Source organism: Calidris pugnax, unplaced genomic scaffold (genome assembly GCF_001431845.1).
Source record: "Calidris pugnax isolate Ruff unplaced genomic scaffold, ASM143184v1 scaffold95, whole genome shotgun sequence".
Classification (NCBI taxonomy): domain Eukaryota; kingdom Metazoa; phylum Chordata; class Aves; order Charadriiformes; family Scolopacidae; genus Calidris; species Calidris pugnax.
Window position 1 is genome coordinate 13685150 of NW_015090885.1, and position 12050 is coordinate 13697199.

At 36.8% G+C, this 12050-nt stretch overlaps 1 protein-coding gene across 25 annotated transcripts in view; it reads left to right on the plus strand.

Moving 5' to 3' along the window:
* ABI3BP (ABI family member 3 binding protein) overlaps positions 1-12050 on the plus strand; it is a 152185-nt gene that overhangs the window by 13035 nt on the left and 127100 nt on the right. For all 25 annotated transcript variants that reach the window (XM_014947274.1, XM_014947284.1, XM_014947294.1 and 22 more), the window contains exon 2: positions 10847-11026. In XM_014947274.1, coding sequence (XP_014802760.1) covers positions 10847-11026 — 180 coding nt within the window. The remainder of the gene's footprint in view (positions 1-10846; positions 11027-12050) is intronic.

Here is a 12050-nt window from a genome sequence, read left to right on the forward strand (position 1 = left end):
AAGATCCCAGATGAATTGCCACACAGCAAATCAATCTAAAAGATATGTACTGAAAGAAACAAAATTATGTATTCCAATGTAATGCATACTGATCACATGTAAGGAACAAACTTCAAAATGACTGCTACAGTGTGAGAACCTCACTGCAATCTGGGTACACATCAATTCATGTAGCAGATTATCTGTGCGTTCAGTAATGAATGATATCATCATGGATTGTACAGTATAGCATTTTCACTCTTCTCTCAGAAGCAAGTGCTGTTGTAGTTAAGATACTGGTTTTCATTATGCTGTTGATTTTTGATTCTACAAAAATGCATTGATATTTGTAGATGAGAAGTGTATTAAGGGAGTGGTTATGCTAAACACTGCCTGCTGTTCAATAGGTAATGGCAGTGGTAATGCTAAGCACTGCCCACCAATGAACATGTTCTTAAGGAACTTGTTGCACTAAGGTCCACAGTCTTTAATACTGATCACTTCAATCTGTTTATAATTTGTGGGCAGAGACAGACCAACAGCATCTGAATTCCCACCTGCTTAAGTTCTTAGCATCTTGTTGACCTTTCCCTGTTGAGGTGCTGTTGTTAAAGAAAGTCCAAGCTTTTATTCAGCTGATCAGCTCTAAAATGTAACTACCTTATGCACAGCCATGTCTGAAGACCATATTTCTCTTCGGTGCATTTTGAAGGCTTAAAAGGGAGTTAGACCTGAAAAACCTGAGAGGCTTTTCTTTCTCCTCACAGTCTTCTACATGCCTTATTGAATATCTTTATGCAGAATCTGAGAGATTCTTTGGCCAAGGTACAGTTTTCTTCATAGTCCAGCCCGGGTGGAGTTGCCTTGGACCTATTTCCTTGGACAGGAGAAGAAGCCAGGATTGGAAAGACCAGTTCTTCTGGGCAAGATGCAGTCACTGTCTCATCAGCTCTGTCCAGGTGGAGTTGCATCAGCCCAGAAAAAGTCAGGCTAGTCTGGAAAAAAACAACTAACAACTAGCTCTGAGACTAAAGCCAAGGGAACAATCCCCTGGAGATTGTAATTATATCAGATCCAAATCAAGCTTTATCCTAGTGCAAATAAGTGAGTGATCCATAATCTAAATTGAAATAAGGATTTGAGGTTGTTTTATTAGCAAGGAGTTTTTGCATGGACAAGTGTATTTTTAAGTTTTGTAGTTTATGTGCTGTTGATTTGAAAAATAATATCTATTAAAAATGCTTAAACTTGAAGGAGTTTCAGAGGGCATTATGCATTGAAAATAATGGATAGGCTTTGTTCTGTCCTTAACCTTCCAAATTAATGAATTCTTCAATGTTGAATTTTATTTAAATTAAATTTTTAGCACACGTATTTGACCTTTGAACACAACTAAGTTTACTGACTGGGCAAAGAGAGGAGTGGAATTTTTGAAGATTTAAAAGAAAAATTAAACAATATCTTATGACAGGAGCCAGAGACAGGTTGTTCAAACTCTGTCCAAAGAAGTTTTCAGAACCTTAGCTCCTATTCCATTTTACATCAGAGCTGCAGACTTCATTATTCTCAAACAACATTTTTCTTGCTTGTTTTCAATTTTGTTTGGCTTTTAAACAAATAATGGGAAATGGGCTGCAGAATGAAATCTGGAAATTGGAGATGGACCATTGAAGTGGTACCCTGAGTTTAAATCAAGACTCTTTTCAGCTTTGTACCCTAAAAATAAGGATAGTTACTGTGCTTAGTCTAATAAAGAATAATTGTAAACCAACATGTATAAGGAGCCTTGTGAAGGAGATGGAAATGGATCTTCAAAGAAGTGCTTGAATGACCTGAAAACAGATCAGAGAGATGACAGCATATGAGTAATAGTGGGTTTTTTTTTTGTATAATGTTTCATGTAGAGACATAGAAGTTGGAATTGCTGAGAACTCCACCTATACCTCTGCATTGTCCTTACTGGGCCTCAAGTAATAGGGAGCTTATTAAACAACTTATTAAATCAGTTCTGAACTATAGTGATCACTAGAGAGAAATTGGCAAAGGAAGTCTTAAAAATCGTGTAGTTTTGTACTATAAATTCTTTAACAAGTTTCTCTGAGAAATATCTATTTAATCTATATCCATTAAGAACAGAAAGCATATTTTAGATTAGCATTAGTAAAATTAAATATGCATTGCAACTGAAGGAAGAAGTCTCAGTAATCCTGAAAGACTGCTGTGAGAAAGAGCACTGGAAGGGATGGAGCTGAGCCTGGACCCTCACAGAACATCTCTTCCTATGGAGGTCTTAGTTGAGTTACTCTCTTCACCTGAACACCACTACTGAGGGGTTTACCTACTGGGTATTTCAGATATTTGTACTCCTTTTGTGGTAAATTTCTATTATAAATGAAATTTCTAATATTGCCCCACGATATGAAAGAAGTACGAAGGGGAATTATAATTTATGCTATTTTATTTGCAGTCTGTTAAGACTGTTGATATACCTAAAAATAGTTGCCATATTTCAAATAAAAATATTTTAAAGCCATAGGCAAGAAAGAATTTATTTGAAAATCCCTTGAAAGTGTCTTTATTCTGAGTTGGGCAAGTAGCGAAGTTGGAATTCTAACAGATTATTCTTGTATCACAAGACAACAGATGGCAGAATGTCCATGTGACAACTGAGGTCATTAGATGCAATTTCTGAAAACAAATAAATGGACTAAGTGTTTGTGTTGTGGTTGTACTGGCTGAAAAGATTTCTTTTATCATCAAGAGAAGCTAGAAAATACAGTATAGAGGGTTACATGAAAGTAAGATTATTTTTCTTTAATTGTTTCATTGTTTTTTTTCCTTGAAGGTAGTTTGCTACAGCTTGTTTTAATTTGTTTCCCAGAGAGACTTAAACAAAATTCTTTATTTCCTGCTTGCTGACATAAGGTGGCTTCCTCTTTAGATCCTGTAGATCCTCCTCAAAGGCATCCCACTCTCTTACTAGATATCTGAAGTTAGAGGGAATTTAGGTTGTCTGGATCTTTCTTTGGTGATTTCTAGTCTTCCCTCTTAAATTACTGCAAGTCATAGGGCAGGTTGTGCTTACCATGCTATTACATCTACCCTCTATGTTACAGTGGGAGTCAAAAAGAGGTGCTAACTTCGAAACTTAATTAGGTGGAATCAATTACTGGTTTCTACTTATCAACAAAGTAATAAACCTTGATAATAAGGCTTAAAATACCAAGCTTTATTCATCTTGGCTATCAAGCATCATAGTCAAAATAAGAAAAACCCACCATTTCTGTATTAGTGTCATTGTAAGTGAATGAAGTAGCATTTCAAAATGAAATTATTGCTTGTGCTCCTAAGTTGCTTCTTTGAACCAACAGACTGGTTTTTAAATGAACAGAATCAACAGCCTGAAGCAGAGAAACTCAGGTTAAGGAGAGTGTTGGGACTGGAAAAGGAATTGCACTGATGAAACTTTTCTGATTGCTTATCCCTAAAAATGTGCCAGTGGATCTCAGTATAATAAATGTTGGTCCATAGGTAAGAATAACATTGCTTTTGTTCATCTTTTTGGAAGCTGCCTGAGTAGAGACATCCCGTGAGCGTAAGCTGAAAACTTACTTTTGTAGATACATGTGCATGTATGTGTTTTGCAAAGTTAACTGCTGCACGTTGACAGCCTATTCTTCTGAAGTAGTGTTAGAATTATGTACAAAGTATGCTAATATTTTGAAAAAAATACTTAATTGGGGAACTTCAGTTGCAAATGACAAAACTATGCGCAATGTTTTTAGCTTACCCTCTCTTATTAAGGCATTTTTTGTTGCCGTTTTAAGAGTATGGCCTATATAGCACCTATTTTCATAATTCAGAGTACTTATTAATGTGGATTTTGTAGCTAGGAGTGTTCATGTTTCATGTAATCTGTGATGAGAAAGATGATCTAAAATTGTCCACAGCTACCTGACCAGAGAATAGAAAGAAGACAGACTGCATTTTCTGCAGAAGTGCACAGCAATGTGACAAGAGGCACTGGGCACAAGTTGGAACAATGGAAATTTTAGTTAGATATTAGCATGGTTTTTTTTAAACCACAAAGATGACAAATAATGGAGGAGGTTACTCCAAGATATTATGGAATCGATGTCCTTAGTGGTGTTGAAGACTCAGCTGAACGTGGTGCTGAGCAACATCAATGGATTTGTTCTGCTTCAAACAGAAGGTTGGACTAGATGACCTATAGAAGTCCCTTCCACCTTAAATTGCTCCATGATTCTATGGCTGTGGCTGTCTTAGAAGTGTGTCTTGTTTATTCTACTGCATAGAAACAGAACTATTTTTAAATGTTTCTCATTTCAAGCTAGATTTGGTTTTGACCCAAACAACTAATATTTCTCCACGTCTGGGAGCCAAAGTAAATACAAAAATATAAAATAGCAAATATAAAAGTTGCACAGTGTTAGATTATCATTGAAATCTTGGCTGTGGCGCTATGGCACCAGATTTGGAAAATGAAAGCACTGCTGTGAACAATTTGAATGTTAGAAGTGAGGTGGTCCTCACAAATAGATGGTGTTAATATATTTTCTTAAGGCACGCTTCATTTGTCTTGCACTCTGGGAGGTGATGCTAGGTCTTGCCTTCATGTCCTCTAAAATCTTTGAGATGGTAATAAACAGTTTCAATATAAGGCAAAAGGAATTCTGATGACAAAGCCAAATTTGCTGTAATACAGTACAGCTGTATTCACCCCCTAGTTTTGTAGGGCAGAGTTCAAGGCTTTACACTCTATGGATAAAAACAAAAAATTGGACTGTATTTGATCACAAGACACACAACAGACTTAAAACGCACTAGTAGATCCATAGAATAAGTGCAAGTAGCATCTTATCCCATTATTGCTTTTGCTCAGCCTTCAATGAAGCAGGCAAGCAGCTCAAAAAATGCAAGTTGCAAAGATGAATTTATTTCAAAAAAAGGTTACTTTATTTCATTTGTGCTTCATTCTTGAAGTTTGTTGCTATATTGGCACCTCAGGGTTACTTGTGAATGTGTTAATTATTAGTTAATAAATTATCAGCCAGCTGTTGATGTATCTTCTTAAGTTGAAGAGAGAAATAGAGTGGTCTTCAGCTGAAGATACGTTGTTTGACATGGCCAAGATATATTTTGGAGTTTGGGTAGAAGCAGAAAAGAGCCAGTTAATTCAAATTCCAGTCACCTCATCACCCAAGTTCTCTCACGTTCCTGAAACAGAGGAAAATCAAACCAGATGATAATTTTAACTAGATCCACATTTATTGTTACCAACAATATTATAATGATATAGTAGGGCACAGGACCCAGAATTTCAAAGGTTTTAATTCTCTGTTATAGTAGGGCATAGGACCCAGAATTTCAAAGGCTTTAATTCTCTGTTACTGAAACAGGGATCTTTTGTTTGTTCTTTTGGGAAGTGAACTATCAGGTGGTTTTATTTACTCTTATAAGTGAGAAATACCCCTGTCCCCAACACTGAATTGCTTAACAAATATTGCTGTAATGCAACTAGCCCAGTCAACCATTTCTGTTATCTCCTTAGTTCTCTTCAGTTATTAAATAGCAAAGTAATTAAATTAATCTATTCTTAGTAGTTAACCATTTTGCCTTTTCAGACTGCTTTGCAAACTAAGGTGGTGATTTCTTAGTGGGATGTTAGACCTAAACCAAAGGGCTTTGACTAAACTTTTGCTGTGACAGTAGAAGTTGAAAATTGGACTTCTTATAGAATTGTCCAGGTCCAAAGGTCATCTAGTCCAGCCTCCCCACAGTCAGCAGGGATACCCCCAGGGCCAACGAGGTTGCCCAGGGCCTTGTCGAGCCTCACATTGAATATCTCCAGAGAAGGAGCCTCAACTACCTCCCTGGGCAACCTGTTCCAGTGTTCCACCACCCTCATAGTAAAGAACTTTTTCCTAATATCCAATCTAAATCTGCCCTTTCCCAACTTAAAACTCTGTTTGTCTTGTAGCTAAATAGGAACCATGAGTTAGAACTAGCTGGTATGAATAAGCAATGGTAGCAGTGCTTATGAATTCTCTCCTCTTTTCCTCTGTTACACCATGATTAATTAAAGTGATAAGAAAAAGAAGGTATTTCACAGATTCCCTGGTGGATCCAAAGCTTGAACAACCAATTGTCCAGCTAAATATTTTGTATATTAGCTTCCATAGCTGCTTTCACAGTTTAAAGATGTGAATTTCAGTTCGGTAATTTAGAGTTAAATATTTCTAAACTGTCAGTGCTTATTTGCTCTTGGCTCCTGTGGCCTATGTGCAACCACTTATTTTTTCCACTAGTCAAACTATGGTGCTCCCAGCTGAATTCTTCAGACCGTTTGTAGCTATTTTCTTCTTTCTGAAGAGTTATTGATGGCTGGTTCCCTTATGATGCAGCGGATTCATTAAGCTGTCTTTAAAAGTCTTTCCCCTTATAGGTGAAGAGTCCTTTCCCTAGAGTGATTCTAACGCTGCAAGTGGACTGATGCACTTAACATATTGCTTTTAGTTCAGATATGCTGTGCACAGTTTGTCCTGCTGGTTTTGACCCTCAGTTGACTTTTGTTGAAGAAAACCTTGCAGATCAGTGTGGAATTTCTGTTGGCAAGGCAGGAGGGAAAGATTGTTTTTCAGAGGTAGCTATGGGTCCCAGAATCTTCCATTTGGAAGTGGCCTCAATGTAAAAGAATTACTCTACAAATGCAAATACTTAATACCAGAGTTTCAATAACACATGACAAAAGCTGAGACAAGTAAATATGAGTTTGAAAAATTCTACCTTGCCTTCCTCTGTGCCTGCAAGTGTTCTTTTCTGATTGTAAGGTGTTTTCAGAATCTTTTTGTGCTGGAATTAGAGAGTGTCTAGTTTATCATTCAACTTTCATCAAGGAGATGGGGGAGCAGAGGGGGGCAGGTATTCTAAAATCAAAATATGACAAAGGTAGTTTCTCAAAATCAAATACATTCTTATCCCAGTATCATAGCAGTCAAGTTCTTGTGACTTCCCTTGTCCATTCAATCATGTTTAATGAATGTTTATATGAGTGGTGGCCAAGACAGAGATTCTTCTCAGAATGGGAATGCCTGATTTCCCTGTCAGTTGTTCCAGATACTGTGAGATAACATGAGTGAAGTCCTTTATATCTTTAATCTTCCAGAGTGGCTCTCTTTTGGCTAGACTGGCAATGTCTGTGCAGCACGTAGCATTGAGCTCTCCCCAGCTGGCTTCAGAGGCTCTTCTGTGCTGCTGTGCCCTCCCTGTTTGCCTCTTGTCTGCTCCAAGGATTCCAAGTGACCATCTGGGCCTTCTTCATAGGCCTTAATATGAGTTGCATTTTGTTGCATTTTCATGGGAGGCTCTTTTTTTTGTTTTTAATTCTGACCAATGTAGTAGAGTTGGGCTTACATTCTGTCCTGCACAACACTGCATTTTCCTTTAAGGTTCAGTTCTGTACATATACCTCCAAAAAAGCAGTCAACCTCTGATAGCTATTGTTTTACCAGTTGAAATTCATTCCTTGATTTCAGTGATTCTGGAATGCACACAGCCCATGGAACGTGGGTTAGTCCTATGAAATGCTGTTGCTTTAGCACAGTTATTTTTCTTTAAAAATGTGCAGCTAAAGAATAGTGAAGAAGTCTGTTTGTCTGCCTTGTCCTGTGCTGCTTTTTGGGTGAGGCTGCACCTTCAAGAGGAAGGGGAGAAGAGCACCCTTGTTGAGATCAACTGAGCCCTCAACTAGGGGAACTTCTGATGAGTGAAGAGACGGAAATAGTAAGCAAGGAGCTTACAGGGGAGGTAGAAGAGAGCTATGTTAACAAGAGCATGGACCAACCCTGAAGAGAAGAAAAGAAAGATTTTTCCTAAGCACTGTGGGGACTGCAGTATTTGTTGCCATCCAGACCATCACTGGAATGATCCTGAACTTAAAAGTGAACTAGAGGGAAAGGATCTGCCCTGTTAAGGCAGTGTGGGGAGGATAAGGATTTTTTTTTTTTTAAAGGTTAAGTTAATCTTCCTTTCTTTTCTTCTGTTCTGCCTTCTTCTCTATTTTAAAAAATACATTATTCCTGTTTGTGTTCTGCTAGAACTTTGATTTTAAATGCTCTCTTGGTGGTTTTGATGTGCTAGATATAAAGCAAAGGTCTAAAGGGTCCTACCTCAAAGCTGTTGCTGTCTAGGGATCCCATTTAAACTTTCTTTTTTTAGAAACTTCACTGGCAGTTTTTAGGCTTAAATAAAATCAAGACCCCCTTGTCACTATAATTGACTACTGATAAAAAAATACAGTATCTATCTGATTGGAATCAAAGCCAGTTGAATTCAGTCTTGAATTAGAATGAGGTCTTCAAATTGATGTAAAGCATAGCTGAAAGATATATGGAAACAATTATGAAAAAAGGGAAATTATAGTAAATTTAAAATTAAAATAGATCTTCACTAATTTTTTTTTTAAATCCAGTTTGGGGTCTGATTAAGAATTTTAATACAGAAATGAAATTATTATCTCATATTTGAATCAAGTACTGTAAGTTTTCCTTTCATCTTAGACATGAATATTCCATGGAGACCAGGAGACCATCTTTTCATTTATGCTCAGCTCACCAAAGTTAGGTTAGAGTTTTGCAGACTACATAATTCTAACAAAACTAGTTCACTGTCAAGCAGAGGTAAAAATCCTACACTTTATTGCCGTGGAATGCTTTTTACTAAACATCTTTATGAAACATATTAGATCGGTTTGAAGTCTGTTGGGTTTTCTTCCTGTTTTCTGCTGTTTGGAGCCTTATCAATGTTGAAAGTAGTACACCTGCAGCAGTTTCATATACTGAAAATAAAATAAGTTAGGTTGTCTCCCAGATAAGGAAACAACTGCAACCCCTTCCCCTGTGATGATATTGTACTGCTGGAAATGTCAAAGAGTTGAGTTTTCTAGAAGCCTTGCAGTCTTCTGCAGCCTGGCTGAGTTGTCTTTGGAAAATTGTGATGATTTCCTGGCTGAGTGCTTTTACTTGATCAGTCTTTAGATAAAGGAACAGTCTCATCAGAGGCACATGTTTTCCATCAGTTTTACTTGTATGCTTCTTTCTATATAGGGAAGAGGCATAAAGTGTTTGGCTTAGGTCTTTACATTCAGTGTGCAGACAACTGCAGGTGTTCAACAGTACTATTAAATCATCTTCACAGACTGGGGATTGTGGCCTCTCAGCAACTCTAGTTACTAGAATTTCTCAAAAAAAAAAAAAAAAAAAAATGAAGGCCAACATTTCCTGATTAGGCTCCATGCATTTTGCTCCCAGCAGCTAACTTACCCATCTTTCAAACATTATCCAAACACCAGCCACGTCACATGTAGCAACACAAGAGGTCTTGGAAAAGGCCAATTTGTTTCCCCCCAAATACTCCTTAGTTAATGATCAAATCTGTTTCCTTCCTTATCTGAATACTGCCATTCTGCAAACAAGAATTCTGGTGTTCATCTGGTTGATGTCTCTCATTGGGGAACACTGGTAGAAAGTCTATGTGAAACTATATCCCGAGTTCAGGCCCAATTAACAAAAAAAAAAAAAAAAAAAAGAAGGAGGGTAGGCTGGAGTGACACTAGAGAATCAATGTGTGCTTGTCTAAAGAAACCTTGAATATTAGCTTGCAATTATTGATAGAGAGAAAGGAAGAAAAGAAGTGAGTTAGAGTGAGAGGAGGGGAGGGAGGGAAGTTCAGTAGTGCTCTACCCTGTTATCTAGGGTACCTACTCTGCTACCTCATTGTTTTTCTTCAGGATTTAGCTCCTGAAGTAAAAGGATTTTGTGCAAATTTTTGTTCTTCCTAAAAAGTTAATTTCAATCCTCTTGATTGGATACATGCCTGAAAATCTGTCGGGAATAAAAGAATGAGAAGGTAGATATTAACCCAATATTCTAGTGCCAGTGTTATAAGTCTGGGGAAAAGTCATGACTTTTTTTTAAGCATTGGCATTCAACAATTCTGAAAATATGATAAGGCTAACAGTGACAAGGGAATATTAAAATTATACGTACCAAGGAAGGAAAAGTCAATCTTCCCTCACCCCATGAAGAGAAGACAAAACAGCTAAAAAACCTGATTATTCTGTTATGAAGTCATTCTGCATTGCTATAAGTTAAATTTTTATCGATGGATATACAAGACGTTTCTTGCTTTATGTGCTGCTCCCCTGGAAAGCATAAAAATGAACGTTTAAAAAAAGTTTCTTAGTAATTTTGAGTAAAGCATATATGTTGGTTAGGTGTCCTGGTGTAATTCCAAATAGAAAATTACATTTCCAGCCCAACATAGCAAAAAAAAAAACAACCAAAAAATAAAAAGTCGTAGCATTTTTATTTGGATCTAGTTACTGTTTGTTCTCTACCTTAATTTTGCAGTGTGATTAACTTAATGTTCAAACTTCATATTTTTTACTAACTAAAAAAACCTATCAAAATTAAACTCACAAGTTTTTAACCTGTCGATCCTATAGATGGTTAATACCACTATAACTCATGCATTTAAAGAAAAAATACTTGCATTTTTTTCCAGTTACTTAATGCACTTTTCTACTACTGCAATTGTAGAAGATGTTACAGCTAATGATAGTACTAAACTAATGGAAAAACAGACCTGTTGGAAAGCACAGTTTTATATGACTTACTTTTAAAAATACTCTTAGATTTCAGAAGACTCCACCTTTAAACAATTGTTCAGATGCTTGTGACTAGCAAATTAAACAGCCCTGTATTGTTATATCATCATATTCCAATACTGAATCCATGATTACAAGACAATACATTCTTGTCTTCTCTTTTTTTTACTCTTTCCCCAGTAAAAAGGCAGAGTCTGAAAGTTCAGATCAATGCAACAGATGACACCATTTGCATGAGGTATCTCCGACCAAGTCAAAACACCAAACTAGAAGGTTTTGTCCTGGGTTATGGAAGCAACTTCTTCTCTAATCAGTACATTCCTTTACCATCGGATGGAAAAAGCTCCATAACAGAACTTGGTAAGGCATATTTGCTTTGCATACTGCTGTTGTAATGAATTGTGGGAAGAGAATAAAGAGAATATGAACCTTTGGATTTCTTAATTTTGGGTTTTATTGTGTTATTGCTCAGGGTTTAAGATTGTGTTGAAGAATTTCAGATGAAAGTGGAATTAGGAGATCCATCAAGCAGAACAAATAGTTTTTGTTGTTGGGAAAACTCTGCTACTGGTGTTTGTTTTGAGGATTTTCATTGTACTAAGAGATTGTACTATATTGACCACATCACAGATCAAGTGGGAAGATTTGCCTAAAGTTGCAGCTATAAAGTAGAATACAAGCTAACAAACAGTATGAGAAGCAATGAAACAGTTTTGAGAACTGTGTGGTTGATTCCCGTTGCTAGAAACATTCCCATCAAAATGAAGCCTTTTCTGGCAGGGACCTATTCTACATGTCATAGAATAATCTATAACTTCTATGTCAGAAATTTTGGATGGAATTCCATGAACCATTGCATGAAAGAGATTAAACCACATCAAGAGTGTTATAACCTGTTGCCTGGGATAGGGAGGGAGAAGGGAATTGGGTTGTCCCTTTGACTTTGGTTAATGTTAGAATGGGCAGGATAGCAAAACAGTAGAACTGGATTAGTTAGAATTGTCCCATAAATGATGAAAACATTGATTTACCAAGATTTGACCTTTAAAGAAGTCTATTCAATCCCTGAGGATTTTCCTGTTGCTTTCTTTAATCTTTTCTAGCCTGAGATGAATCTGGGTTACCCTCATCATTGTAACACCAGTGATCTTGGTGTAAAACAAGGGGGAAGAAAGGATGCATAAGCTTAGAAGTAACAATTGCCATTTTTTTACGCATTAATAGCTATTGGCTGGAAACTATAGACACCTTTCCTTAATTCTGCAGTGCATCAGAGTGCTAGCTGCACACATATTCATTAAAGCTTACTTTTAAGCAATCAAAATCTTCTGTCAATGAACACAGAAGATGAGAAAGCCCACAATGCATACAGCCTGTAATGAAA